General features: G+C 46.2%; 1 protein-coding gene across 1 annotated transcript in view; it reads right to left on the reverse strand.

Moving 5' to 3' along the window:
- Positions 1 to 15,746, reverse strand: part of mnat1 (MNAT1 component of CDK activating kinase) — a 32,904-nt gene that overhangs the window by 795 nt on the left and 16,363 nt on the right. Inside the window, exon 7 of the mRNA XM_034137606.1 lies at positions 10,967 to 11,088. Coding sequence (XP_033993497.1) covers positions 10,967 to 11,088 — 122 coding nt within the window. The remainder of the gene's footprint in view (positions 1 to 10,966; positions 11,089 to 15,746) is intronic.

A 15,746-nucleotide genomic window follows, 5' to 3' on the forward strand; every position in this document is an offset into this window, starting at 1 on the left:
ACCTGTGTCCCCCCTACCCACTCTAATCCTTCCTCTACTGTTGTGCCGTCAAAAAGTGGGCATTGGCAGAGAAACCCGCACACATGTTCTGTTCTCCAGCATCTTGACTACAAAGCTAAAACGGCAAAGTCCTCTAACAACGGAGACAACACGTAGCCTTGCCTGTCAATACTGCCGACCACCCGACCCCCCCCCCCCCCACACCACCCTGCAGAAATCAGAGTCCTGGCAGAAAGGACTAAAGCCCTCACACGAGTCTGGCTTTGTGGCCCCTGTTCCTGTGAGCCGGAGAAACTTCAAAGTAAAACGAGAATCAAGAGCACAGACAGCCCTCTGTGATTTCTGTGCCCATTCAAGCTGCTTTACAGAGTAACCCAACACCTGTGGGGAGGCAGAGAGAGATGGAGAGGGTTGAGGCATATGTGTGTGGGTGTGTGTAAATGAGAGATGGGACAGGGAGAAAAAAAAGGTGTCAGGGAGACTACATGCTGAATAGATCATATTTTGCTTTGGTGTTTTATGATTCTACGAGGTGCTTTGCTACACAATAAAGCCTTCACTGAAAATAAAAGTTAAACATATTCACTGGCATGACTGTGACATAAAGTCGAACATTTGCGAGTATCAGAAGGATGACCTTGTCTTGTCTTACAACAGACAGTGAAAGTGAGAGGAAGAGCAGCACGAGATGTCAATCAGGGCACTCATCACCCACTAGAGAAACGACACACAAGTTCAAAACAGGAGGCCCAGTGATTAATAATAACTTCATTAGGCCCAAGCTGCTGTAGCCTGTCCTTCAGAGCACTTGAGGGAGGTCTTCTCATATGGCTTCCTGCATCAGATGAGTGCTATCTATTGATTATATTGTACTGGGCCTTTTTAATGGTGAAAAAAGTGGGCTATTTACAGCCCGGCTAAGTCTGCTCTTCCTGCTAATCTAATCCCCAAGCTACTCATGTGGTCATTCCTTCCAAGAAAGCTGAGAGCTCTGTGTAACTTTATACCTGCCTGCCCCTAAGGAGCCAGAGAGAGGGAGCAAAAAAGAGAACATGAAGGAGAGGGGGGAGGAGGAGGAGAGGAGGAGGAGGGGGAGGGGTGGAGGGGAGTGGGAAGTGGAAAGGAGGGAGGATATGAGGTGAAATCACCTTTGGGTATCATCATCACAAACCCTCTTCTCTTAAACCAACCCTGTCTGCCCTCTGCTCACCCCTAACACCCGAGGTTAGTTCAGTTCTGCTCCATTAACTCAGCGGTCATATCCGCATCTTCCTGTAAGGGCCGGCCGCGTACATGTACAAGCACAGGACCGGCTGTAGAGGAAGCGGAAAGATAAACTTGACTCCTTTCACATGACTGTACTTGACAATGCTGAAACATTAAGAGTGGACTGACAACACACTAGACGTGCAACAGCATGAACTGCGTTTACATTTGGAGCACACTAGTCTGCTGAAACACGAAGTCACTTGACACTGCCTTCAATCATAAAACGAGACGCAACTCACATGAAACCCCCCTGAAATGCTTCGAGACCCTCTGACGCTACTGTTTCAGTGTGCACTCCCCGTCTCCACACCCTCCCACCCTGTAACCCCCCCCCCCCCCCCCTCTCTCCCTTTCTCTCAAAGGACTGGACTGCCTTTTGTTCGCAGGGCCCTGAAACCCAAGCCGTGTCGGCCGGTAACATCTTTCACTCTCCGGGCCCCACCAGAGCATTAGCTGCAACTCGATATGGGTCTTTTCAAAGCCTCGTATTATTGGGTAAATATGGGTCACTTTGGACTGGCCCATTATGTCGCTTGGGGGGGGGGGAGTGGGAAAAGACGAGTGCAGGTGATGAACAACTGAATGACACAGTATGACAGTGTGCGTGTCAGACTGCAGTTGCCACAAGGGAATATGACAGGGGTTTTCCATGAGTATACACACCCAAAAGGAGTGATATATGTTTTGCCAGATTTTTTTCTCACATGAACATCTCAGCATAAATCTCAAATTTAGATATTCCCAAACGCATAATAGATGATAAAGTACTTGCAATATTCTTCAACTTCTACTCATACCATCTGTTGTTAACGCTGTCTTTTAAAAAAAAAAAGGCATGTGGATCAACATTTTTCAGAGACAGCAGTATTTTTCCACTTGTGTCTAGAGCTCTGAATACCTGCGCAATGTCTCCTGCTAATGCTAATAACGGTTAGAGATTTTCCTGACTGGACCCCAGAAGTATTCCCCACTCCGGCTGCCTGGAAAACGCAGCGCAGCCGCATCCCTAATTCAAAGTGAAAAGATAAGTGGCGAAATGTTCCAGCGGGGTTCTGCGTGATTTCCAGCTGAGAATGTGTGGCTCCTCTGTGTTTGGATCGACGATGCTGCTGCGGAACGGCGGGTGTTTGGGCTCTTCAGGGAAATAGCTGTGAGGTTGGGACTCAGGAGGGAAAACGGCCGATATCAGAGGGAGGTGCAGGCTTTGTTGGGCCTCTTGTCTAGACTCCATGTGTTGGCTGGAATTGGATTAAGAAGAGCTGTGGAAGCGCAGGCTGGATGGAAAAGAAAAGAGGCCTGTAATTCTACAAGTCTATTGCAGCAAGCAGACACTTAATCAACATACAAACCACAGAGCAGGCGCACGGGACAATGGAGCAATCTGAATCAGTCCTAAACAACGCTAACTGTAGAATAACTGGATGTGGTTTGGCTGCTTTCATACTTAAAGACTTAGCTCAAAGATGCTAAACTGGCTGCTTCAACAGAAACATTGCTATCTGAATGAGTTGAATTTATAAGCTCCATGCTGCTCTCACGTTTTCCTTCAAAACCCTGACCCGAGACTGGGCCTAAGCTTGGCACCTGTCCACTCTTGCAACCCTTACTGATCCAGGGTCAGCATTTGTTTGACTTCACATAAGATGAGAGGCTGTTTTAATTCAGCTTGTCGTCAGCATGATTCATGACCCACACAGTGTAAGCTGACTTCCAGGCAGTTGTTGAGATGAACTCTGGATTCAGTTCAATCAACACTGGAAAGATACATCAATAAATCCAAACCTACCTGAGAGCGCTCCAAGGACTGAAGTCTCATTAGCTATGTTTATTAAAGCGAAGGAGCTTAGACTGTAGTGTTGAGTGCACAAACGAGGGCAGCTGACAAGCACAGGGCAGGCTATATCTGAGCAGAGCTGCCCCATGCTTCTGTGAGGCCAGTCATGAGGCTGCTGGATGGCAGCGTGAATGTCCGGAAGTCTTCCTTTAACGCTCTGCTCCAGCTCCAGCAGCGGTTGAGGATTCCTGGCCTGGAAATGATGGGGGCTGAAGGGGGGGGGGGGAGGCAGAGCCACACACCTGCCAGATGATTTGTCATTATAGAGGGGTCAGCACTCAGCTGTCACCCCCTAATCACCCATCCTACCCCTTAAGTCAGCCCCCCTTTACCCCCCAAACTCCACTCCAGTCCTCCAAAAACACCCCCTGCATTCCTAAGGCAGATCCGGTTACACTCACAGCACTGCTGCCCCTCCTTCCTACACTCTGCCCTGAGAGAAAATGTACCCCTGTGAGAGACACAGCACACTGAGCACATTGTGTGGATGTGCGATGTGTGCTTATGCCCCCCCCATGTGTGTCTACACAATTCCAAGTGTGTGAATACATGTTTTTGTAAGGGCAAAGCTGTTTGTATCGATACTGATGGTGAAACCGACGGAGCAGAATTTTACCAGCACGGGACGTGTGAATTGGTCCAGGCTGCAGTCCAGAAACAAAACCCCCTGCAGACAAGCCAAACACAGAGGACTCTCACAGGTATACTATATCTGTCAACAGCGGTCTTTCATCACCACAGGTCAGAGGTCACACTCCTTTCCATTGAGTGCAGCTTCCTCTGGGACGTGCGAGTGTGTGAGACAGATCCTCAGCCATCAGCCTACCCACTGTCCACCAGATTATCTCAAGTTGTGAGTGCGTCTGAGGGGAGCTCGGTGCGGTTACATCATATCCTCACGAGCCTACAGACCCCTTATCCATTATCGTGATTCTTATCATTACCACCGACAGACTCTGCATCCAGAAAGCAAGGAGGAGCGGGACATGGGTGTAGCTAACACTTAGTTAAGAGGAGAACATGTTTAGAGTGTTAACAGAAGCTTTGGGTGACACTTGACTTTAACACTTATAGGAATACACACTCATTTAGGGGACTGACAATCTGTAAGATGTCAGCTCGTTGTATCAGTGATAAAGACTAAGAGGTACACTTGTTTTGTGTCTATGAAAGACAGCATTGTGGAGGTGCCCACGAGAAAGGCCTATTGTGCCCAAATTCCACTTCCTGGTCCCAGCGTCACCTGTCACTACTCATCCAGGGCTCTCATGTGTGTCGGCCTGCACCTCCTCTGTGTGGCCTGATGGGGGCAGTAGAGGCCGACTGACTGCACCTAACCGCAGCAGCCATGGGGCTTGGAGAGGCATCACACATCCCGCTGGCCACTTGATACAGAGAGCATCTTTCTTTCGTCTCCTGAGCTGCCACTTGATAACTTTGCCCCCTGGAGAGTTTAGAGGAAGGAGGAGGGAGGCAAAGCAGACTGGAGAGGGAGGATAATGACATGACATCAGTGTCATCGTTAACCAAATGGGGCCGTAAACAATGGAAGGACATATGCTGTGCAGTGAATGGCTGCTAGCACAAGGCACACCCATACATGCACAGCAAAGGAGCCATGACAGTTAGATGTAACATCCTGGGAATATAGCAGCGATACAGAGAGGAAGAATAGAGTTTTCCCGAGGGGGGGCGAGTCGCCTCCACAGGTATCAGTTACTGAACCACCTCAAGCACCGTGGCGAGGCAAAGAGTATTTCAATTAGGAAGAAAGATGGGAAAAGAGTAAACAAAAAGGTAGGGAAAGCTACAGCAGCAGGGGGAGGGTGATAACTCATACGTCATAGTGGAGAAGTAAATCCTACCACTGTGCGTGGCAAGTCCCCACAGTCAAAACCCCCACATGACGGGAGTTTGTTTTCTTTCTTCAGCTCTTAAGAGGGAAAATGAGCCAGCTAATCCCCCTGTACATTACTAGGCCCTTTGCCCCGGGGGTGAAAAAGAAAGAGAGAGGCAAAGTTCAGGTCTGTTGGTGTATGTGTGGAAACACCACATACAACTCGAGGGTGTGTGCAGAGAGTTATGAGCCCCATCATGCTCAGAATCATAGCATGCAACTCTAGAAAGTGTGCGGCCGCTTTGCAAAACCTCTACACAGATCAGTGTGTGTTAAAATAGTCAGGAGACATCACCTCACCCTCTGCTGGGTGTTGACCCTGTCGCATCTGGGCTGTGACACAAATAAACCTGCAGGCAAGAGGCGCTGTTATAGTCAGAGTTCCCTGTTCGCTGGTGTCTCCTTCGCTGGCATTGGCCTGGTTTGGCCTGGCCTGCGTTCGTCCTGGGAGGAGACTGCTTGTCTGTCTGGCACACAGCCCGCAGAGGGAAAACAATAACACTAAAAGCAGACCTCTTACAGATGACCAGAATACACACAAGACAAATGTTTCTCCCGCTCTGACATTTTGTAATACTCCCTCTGTTTCCGCCCGCTCTCTGGGTCAGGAATGACTCACACACGAGTAAAAAGCCTCCAGTCGACTACAGCGCATGCTTATTTTGACTCGTACTTCAAGAGAGGATCAATATTTGCACAGATCTATGGGATGGGAAACAATAGTGATCTGGCCTCCACCAGCTCTGTCTGTTAATGGTCTGTTTACTGAGGCAGACGGGATAATGGCCTGGGTGGGGGCTGGTGGAGAGTCGGACCGTGGCCACGCTCCACTCTGTTTCTGATCTAGTTAGAAACTAAGACAGACGAGCGCCTACTGTACAAGAAGCTCAGTATAAAGGCAAGGTGGAAGATGGGGGCATTGTGTTGACACAGACAGGTTTGCAAGTCAAATAGCTGAGCTTAAACCTCCACACTTTTATTGTGCCTGCACTCGCTTTTGGTTATGCAAATAATAAATCTGAGAGATGTTCAGCTGCTATGGAAGGACTTAAATGGCCATAGAAGCACTGCGTTGAATCCTATAGCTTCTGGCAATGCTGGATCTACTAAGACATACAGTGACATGGAACAGTGTACAGTGGAAAAAAAGAAGATATCAAATATCTGGAAAACCAAGTTCAGCTTCAGGTCTTGGTTTTGGGAGAAACCTCAAAATGTTTCAGGAAATGTTCTATTGTTATACAAAAGCCAAACAAAAACGTTTCCTATAAAAAGGCCCTATTTGGCAATTTCATTGAATATTTTAATTGGTTGATTCAGAGCAGAATATGTGCCTTGAGACATTATCTAATAGTAGTAAAAGTAGATCAAAGCATGCTGCTCTTGAGTGAGTTCATCTGAGGTCATGCTAACCGGCGCCTCGTTCTTCAGCTCATAACTTAGCATCAAAGCTATGTTTGTGCGAGACAGAGTGTGAGAGTGGAGGACTACTTGAGGCCAAGAATAGGAGTCCCGTCTCTCCAAGGTGCCATCACTCTGCTCCCGTCAGTCTGGGCACTCTGACATCCCGGTGCTGCACCTCAGCTCCCCCGTGGTCAGTGACCTCTGCCCCCCCCCCCCCCCCCCACCCCCGGCCCTTCCAGGCCCGTCAGATGGATATGCGCCCCGCAGGGATCAGAGAACCTGGGATGCATGGAAAAAACTACTCAAGGCCGTCTCTAGAAATTCCTCTGGAGTTGCTGTTCTCTATTGAGTGAAAAAGAAGAATATCATGGTTGACTTCCACTTTCATCACAGAGTCAGAGGGGAACGCGGGGGAAGGAAAGAATGATTTGTATGCAATTTAAACCTCATATACACCAATTTAGTGATGGCAGAAATGGATTCATGAGTACTCTATGGACCATGTTTAGTGGTCCTGCTGAGTCTATGAGCCAAATCCAGGGTCACTGGCAGTGCTTTTGGACAGCTAGGCCAGAGCTGGAAAGATGGAGAGCTCAGACCTGGAGTCAGGCCAACCAGGCAGGGAGAGGCTAACAAAGCCCGCTGCCAGGAAGTGAAGGCTGTGATAGCACCAACGACTATTCTGGATATCTCCCTTCCTCCAAAGCACTTAACATGCAGTATAAGCCAACACACAAACAAACAAACAAACAGACACACACACCATTAGCATAAACACGCAGACGCCGAGGGATGCTTGGAAAGCGAGAGAACACAGTCAGAAGGAGAGCATCACTCAGAGACCCATTAACCCTTGGCTCTCAACCAGAACAGTGAGCAGGCTACCTTTAAGTACACGTTAAACATAGCCAGCCCATGTTTGTGTGTGCACAAGTGATTTATGTACTTCTGTGTGTCCATGTGTATGTACATAAAAAGATCGAGTCACTTTAAAGAAGACTTGGGGGGGGGGGGAGTTTCCAGGGGATGAATACAATTGGTTGTCCTCTGTGTTTATGAATGAAGGAGATAGAAAACTATCCATCGCTATTTAACCCATCTGCCAGTCACAAGTCTGTTCTAGGGAGAGAAAGTGCTCTGAGGACTACTTCCTCGTGCACAGAAGTGTATCCCCAGGAGACCATCTCCAGACTAAACACTCTGCTCATTCAGCTGCTCTCCTTCACCCTGCCGACAAGAGACTGATGCTTGACAAGCGCTCCCAACAAAAAAACCTCACTTTTTCCACCAATTATAGAAAGCAATGCGGAGTGGGGGAGGAGGCAGAACTTTATAATATTATACACACACTGGCATTTTGTGAAGCGCATTGAGCAACTTCTGTCAGAAAGAGATGGGCTAATTTCAGGGCGACCTATGCCAACACAAACAACTGTTCTGGCTAGCTTTCATTGTCAGCACTTGAGGTTTAAGTCAAATTTTTCAACGCTCTGAAGCCAATTTCTCTTTCCCCTATTTTTTTCCCCACATATGATTTGTCCTTGTCCAAGATCCCAGTAAGTCTTTCATCGCCTACGCAGTTAGAGCTTTTTTCTTGTAGGGAACAAACTCAAACCCAGATGCTCATCTACACACACACACACACACACACACACAAACAAAATTGGAACTAAATAAAACTTTAAGGTCGTGTTTACTGAGCACATGTACGAAAAACAAGATATATTTGAATTATAATGCATGCGTGACTTCAATGGTGCTGTGCATTTTGATGTAGTGCTTCCATTCGGGTAATGTCCATCAGCAGACAGGAGTTAAAACAGCTACCGCTTCATTCCCTGGCTGCTGTGTGCTGGGATACATATCACAGCCATGTCCACGTAAACATCATATGTTTTAGTTTGCGTCCCAAGCGCAGTATTTACTTCTACTTTGATTTTGTTTATTAGAGGTTTTTACTGTTCAACATAAAAGCAAGGAGCCATGGCAGGACATTTGGATTACAGGCAGTGATGTTGAATTCATAGCTGCCTCATAATTCTCACCGCTCACGCATGGTTCTGGGTATCTCGATGAGATCGACAGCCCTATAACCTCACAGAGCAGGGGTCCTATCCTCTGGCAAATCACATGCACCTATGCACATCAGGGGAGGAGCATTTGGTTATATTTGTGTGCATGAAGAGGAGGTAGACATTGAGATAGAAGCTGAATGGGCACTTTTGAAAGGCCCCTGTTGCCTGAGCATGCAGGCTTTACTCCACTCCAGTATTGAGGCAGCTGTCTTTAATATAGGAGCTCAGCTCAGTCCATATTTATTCAGGTACAGCTGACAGAGAGGGGGAGACAGTGAAAGAGGCGTGGCCCTTCTTTTTCCTGGCAGCCTTTGCAGTACTCCTGCGGTTTTTGGGGGGCAAAGGGACAAGGCGAAAAAGACACTGAGACAGAGCGAGAATGAGAGCTGTGTAGCAGAAAAGAAAGGGTTTAAATTGGAAAAGCACGGCTCCAGTCAGTCCTGTGTTGACTGGACTTCCTGTGCAAGAGACCGGCCCCAGAGGCCCCGGGGCCCCTAGAGAGGGGGTGTGTGAGCTCGGCTCTCCAGTCTCTCCTGATGGCTGGGTGCAAGACAAATCACCGGTGGTGCTGCTGTCACTGTGGGACTTGACCAAGACAAACAGGCGTGTTTTAAAATAAGTACCTGCCCCCTCACGGCCCCTTTCACCTCATCCACGCTCAGGCACATGCACATCTCCTCACACATACAGGCATATTCCCTTCACAGGTCATAGGGCCCGAGCGGTAGTGCAACGCTCTACACAGGGGACTCACTTTTCACCCTCTGAATGCTGTTTGCATTCTCTTTCCACTGCACACACACTCGTGAATACCTACCACATCACACAACTTCCACTGTGACCAAAATGCTGGGATTGCAATAACAGGGGTGAGTGTGAGTGTGTATGACACTAAATGTACAGCAGGTTTAAGGGACAGTGTTGGTATGCACTCATATATATATGTATGTCTGCGCTTGCATGCAGAAAACCTCAAACTTAGCTGAATCACAAACTGCCTACAGCGCGAGAGTGTCAGCATTATTCTTTGGTTTTACTTAACAGCACATTGCATCTTGGGAGTTGTGGTTTGTCTGAACGGACCTGTCTGTGTCGCTGCCTGCACCAATGGGACTGGTGCTCCTCACTGAACCTCATTTATCTCAGTGGCAGAGCCCTTCCTCTCCAGCATCGGTCCTCCTGGACCCCTGAACTGCTGACACCGCCCACCCCCTCCTCTCCCCCCCCCCCCCCCCTCTGAGCTCTAGCATGCGGCAAGATTTGTGAGATGCGTTTCATCTGCATATTGATCAGCCTGGCCAAAAGAAGTAGGACCTCAGCACTTCACTGAATACATAATGTAAATAAGTACCAGTTATTCTGCTTAAACTCCACCGTAATCCTTTAAGGAAAACGTTTCACCTTAAGTAGGTGATTTTCAAGGTAATTAGGTAAATGTGGCTGTACAACAAAAGTCAATAGCAACTTTTATCTGGAGAATAAAGAAGAATAAAACCCTCATCTCAAACATGCTGACATTATGTACAAATCCGCACATCTCAGCCAAATGAAGGTTATTGTCAGGGTGAAGCAGCGCTGAGAGTCAATGCGCGCTCGCCCAAAAAGAATTAAGAATATGACCCCGTTTTGCTCCTGTCACCCAATAAAAGTGGAGCGCTCTCAGTGTGTGGGCAGGCCTCAGTGCCAGCCGGTTGCAGTGCAGATGGCGGGGCTGTCTGATGGATAGCTTACATTCGGCAAGGACTGGACCAATGGCGTCTTGGATTGATTGGCCCAATGGGGCCGTCGGGGAAAGCACTTCCTGTGTGTGTTAATGGACACTCCTACAGAGGCACTGTGGCGGCTTGTGGCAGGGCGATGGTTGTTACTCCCTCTCTCTCTCGTTCTCCCAGCCCTCCTCCCCCTCATTTGCTCTCACCCTCCCAGTTAATCAGAGGAGAGTCAAGTGAGATGAGCCAGGCTTTCCCAGCAGCTCTCTAGCCCTAAACCAAAACCTTTATAATACAAACACTATGTGGAGAAATACAAAACTCCAAAATGTAAGTTTATTTGATAAAACCTTTTTATTTATTTTACTAGTCCTGTAACTTCCTAGAAAATAACTTTAATTTCCTAGGTAGGTCCCTGGAAATATCTTTTTAATTTGGTATCAATTTCAAGGAAATTTGAGAGGTTCTTAATGAATTACAATTACTTGCGACTTAATGGACCAATTCTTTCAAGGAAATGTCACTATACAGCTGCTTAGAAATCCGACCCTACTAATGAATGTGAACAGTCTCAAACGCATGTCTCTATTATTCTAAAGCCTACTTGGCAGCAAAATGACATAGTTCTTTCAAGGAGACTTCCAAAGAATTAACGAGGACATGATGGACTTGTTATTGGTTTATCTTCTATCATTCAACATGACAACTCTGCTCATCTAAAAAGGTGAAAACTCATAGTTAATGGGTGCGGCAGATGTGTGAGTGTGGCAATTAGTACCCGAGTCTGCCTAGCTGCTCCAGTTCAGGCACTAGGGGTCCGTAGGTTTCAACATGAAGGGCCTTGTACTGGTACAGAACTTCCTCTATCTTGGGAACAGGCTGAAGAGACACCGTCTGTCGCTGAAAAAAAAAAAAAAAAAAAATCCACAATCAACAAAGAACAATAATCTTCATTGTTTTAGCTTAGTGTGCAGCAAAACTGGAAACTACGGTTATGGCACAATCACAATGAAGGAAACAGGAAAAAACTATTTGGAAAAGGCTGAATGTCAATCCAACCGCAGCATTAACAACAACCAGTTCTTGACGGACTGGTTTGGCAATAGGAGTTTTGTCTGACAACATTTTAACTTTCCCCAGGCATTGTTGTTTAGTGGACAGACCTCACTATGACAATCCCTGAGCATGTTTTTAGTGGTCAACACACCGCTGGCAACTCAACAGCTATTCCTGATAGTTTCTTCTAAATCAGAATCAGATTCCTAACAAAACATCACGCAGGAGAACTGAAGGGGCTGATGAGGAAACATAAATCCTGATAACAGAAAGTGTACTTTGGATCAAAAATGGCTTTTTTACATGAAACCAAAAAAAGACAAATCAACTTTTAAGAATAGAAAGGTAATATATTAACTTAAAATTGGCACGGTAGGCTTACTGTGCAGGAAGTACATTTTTGTGGGTTTAGCTGAGATTGTTTGTTATTTGCATTGTGTTTTCAGAGATAAAAAAAAAATGTGGTTGACACAATCAAGGTAAATCAGGTGTTACTGAAGTTAAGCAAATACTCAGGATTGTTCAACTAAAAACTGTTTGCAAAAAAATAAGCCTGAAGACCTGCAGTGGCAAGCACAGAAAATGTAGCCTGTTTTATAAAAAACTCGATCCATAAGTAGTCAAGGTTGAGATTTCAGTCGGGGTTCTCCAGTTCCTAATGCTCTTGACCATGGTGATTGAGTGAGAAACACGATACTTCTTAAGGACAGTGTAGAATTGTTCGATTTGGGGCTCTGCCATCAAAGGGGAATTTCCGCACCGCGTCAGACCACTTTGTTTTCTCCAGCATTAAAGTAAAGAGACTCAGAAGACAAGCCAGGATCATGAAACAAACCTGGAATTAAGATGATGATATCTAAACAAACACCAACTATTTTAGAGGAGAGCAAAGGAACTTGGAGACAAAGGAGAGATAAAAAAGATAAGAAAAAAAGCAAAGAAAAGAGAAGTGGGGGAGTAAGAACAACACAACACAGAGGGGAGCTGATGAAAACCAAACTAAACGAGTAACATGTGCCCAGCGGCCTCAAACTGCCCGCCCTGCGAGCACACACAGGGGGAAATAAAGCAACCAAAGCTGAGCTGGAAGTTACAAAAGCACTGAGGGATGAACAGTGAGACAGCAGTGGATGCAGAGTTTCTGAGCCAAACACAACACCGTGGTAATTGTTCAAACCAGGCCAGCGAGTCGGATAGTGAACCAAACAATTACCGACAAGGCAGAAATCTCATACTGTATCATTACAATGTTAGACAAGATCAATATGTAGTGTTAAAGCAATCCAGGATTTTGTGGTATTTCTTTTTCTACACTATTCTTCTAAGTACCTTTTGTGCGACATGACATAATTCTTATACAAAATAAATGTGTATACTTTCAAAGATTATGTAGCACCGAGTTTTTGTATTAAGTCTTTGTATGCGATGGTGCAAATCAATGACCACGACTATTTTACAGCAGGATTGAATTTTTAGACAATGTTAACATCCTCATACCAAAGTACATCCATATGTCAGGTAATTCACTTATTATATGAGCTAAACAAAAGACACGCCTGTCTATATATGTAAGACATTAACACTTTGATATTTATGAATATGTACTATATCACGATATATATACCAACACTGCAATATAAAATGACATTCACTCTGATTTAGGATTGTACCCATACCCTCTAATCCCACTTCGCAGAATGACTTTAAAGTATTTTAGCAGAACGAGCCTCAACCTGTTGCGTTCAGCGGTTTAAACATGCAGGAGGGGGAGCAGCAGGGGTAGCGACAGTTACATTTACAGTATAAGAGTGGGTTTCTTTAACAAAGAAATAGTGAGGGAACATCTGCTCAAAACACGACATGTCTTTTGGCATCAAAACCTTATGCTTATGAAACCACAATTTGCTATAATAAATCATTATTTTTCATGACTGATTTATTTTCATATTATAAATTAACTCACGTAAGCAACATCAAACTCTTGCTTCTTGGCTTCAATGGATCATTTAACATGTATCCATGATGGTTCCCTTACAGTGTACAAAATAATAAGAACTACCCACAAAAGCCAAATAATGGACCAAGAACAGATACATATCGCCCGTATTTTTAAAATAGTATTTAAAAGCTTTACATTGTTCATTTTTTCCTTTAAAACACAAATGCTAGACACAGGCGGCTCTGTTTTTTTCATTCAACCTTTAACCCCAGGGTGCCAGGGATCCCCAATCCTGTCCTATCCATTCATCCAACACAGTGGAGCCCCACCACAGACTAATGAAACCCAGACAAACCAACTCAAACTCAGTCACTCTCCCTCACTTTCACACTCCTTCAGTCTCTCCATCCATCTTCTTTCAGACTTTCAGCACTGGTTAACTCCCCTGCTGCGCCAATCAAAGAGACGCGCTGGGATGAAGGGGTGGAGGGAGAAGAAAAGTGTACAATGTTGGAGCGGTAGTGAAAGAGAGGCAAATTAGGAGTTGCAGATAGCTAAAGGGCAGCAAATCAGATTTTTGAGCGACAGACAGAACAGAGCCAGGGAGTCTGGGAGATTTCTGTTGCATTCCTCGGTAAGGGCACCTTGAAAACTGGCAGAGACACTTCATCAGGAACAAACACAGACATGCATACACATGGACAGGCTCTGCTCCTCTGAATATATTCACCAAAAATGGCAAATGTAAAGTTTGTAGTACATCTTTTGTAGCTGCTCCGATGCAAGTCATGCTGTCCGTCTCACAGAGCTGCCTGTCTCCATCTCATCTGCTGAAACGTTCAATCAGTAACTCATCATGTCCTATTAAAAGCTTGTGTGAATTGCAGCATATGAATGTTGTTTTGGAAATGCCCCGGTGAAAGAAGGCAACAGAGGGGGAGAGAAAGGTGACCCTCACGCAGGCCCAGCCAAGCAGAAATGGCTAAGGGACGAGGGGCCGCTGGAACAACACCACTGAAAGAGCCAACACAAACATCTGCTTTTCACATCTCAGAGGCCCGCCTTACTACCTATACAAGATCATGTGTGCCCTCAAAATGCTTTCAAGTTTGTGTATAACTGATATTTCAGAGTCTCATGGTACCCCTGTGACTCTAAAATGAAACTCTGGAGGTCATTAATCTTAATAAAAACAGCAGGGGAGGATGATTTGAGGAAATCACCATCGTGCCAGAGGGAGTCGTCGTCCTGCTTCTTCTGGGGGTTGTGATCCTCCTACATCTAACTTCCAGGTTGAGTTATAGTGATGGGGCAATACCAGCTTCAATTTCTACGAGTGGACTCGTTTTAAAAGGTCAAGAGAAGCCGTCATTGTCGCCTGTCCTCGTGTAGGGGACAGGTGTGCTGGCTTGGAAAACTGTTTAGTGCTCTATGCATCTTTGGCGGGGGGGTTAATTTGACTCGTGCTGTGCTGTCACATTACTCTTTCTCAACTCCGCTGTCCTTCTTCACAATCCCTTCTGGGAAAGCAAGAGGGTTAACACACCTGACAGAGTGATATGGCAGACATGCATGTGACTTTTACGGGACAGGGGTCTCATAAAAGTCACATTACTTAAACAAGTTTGACAGGTCTGTGCCTGGGGCATAGCATCCAATGTACCTAAGTCTTCATTAAAAACAAGAGTCTTGTGGTCAAAGGTGCTGCTACATCTTTTAAATAAAGTAGATTTCACTTTTAAAGTAGTATTTTTTAAGCCACATTGTTTATTTTGTTACCCGTCAACAATTCCCAATGTTCTGAAGTAAAACTTCTCCTTTAATGCTTTCACCATGTGTACTAACTTTGTTTATGACGGAACATGACACTGTGATGAAGGAGGTCTTATCCAATGTTCACGATGCCAATCTTGTCTAAATTCTCATTGGTCAACAGCTCAAATCATGGGTCAGCAGTGCTGGAAAAACACATACACACACACACTGCACGACCATCAGCACTCTCCAGGCCCCCCAACTCTCCTCTGAATTTGCAGCTCAGCAGGACACATCAAGGTCGCATAGAGACTAACCCCTCCATCAGCACCTCCAGACCACATACACACATAACCACACACACTTCTGTGGTGGTTCCTGAGGGTTCGGGGGCCTCCAGCAGAGCTCCAGAGGCAGCAGGGCCCTCGTCACTAATATACAAAGTGATAATGAGAACAGTGGTCAGCATTGTATTGGGGGTTACATTTAATAAGGGTAGTTAGGGGCCATCCCATCCTCAGCCCTCACTTCCATCTTCTGCCCTGGCACTACCCGTGCTTCTGTCTGGATAAAGAGCTTTGGGCTTCCCACTGGCCCGGTGAGCAGCAAGTAGCAAGTGTAAACGCTGCTGCCCACACAGGGCCTCCCCTCGCCTCACAAGTTTAAATATAACTGCCTGTCCAGTGGCAGCTGCCCCAGCGCAAAGCCCCTAAAGCCGACAACTCCTTTTTCCGCCGGGCTGGGCTAGGCCTGGGCGAGGGTTGCTGAGGCCAACCCAACAGGGCCAAGCTAGGGGCAGAAGTGTGAA

The sequence above is a fragment of the Trematomus bernacchii genome, unplaced genomic scaffold (genome assembly GCF_902827165.1).
Source record: "Trematomus bernacchii unplaced genomic scaffold, fTreBer1.1, whole genome shotgun sequence".
NCBI classification, from domain to species: domain Eukaryota; kingdom Metazoa; phylum Chordata; class Actinopteri; order Perciformes; family Nototheniidae; genus Trematomus; species Trematomus bernacchii.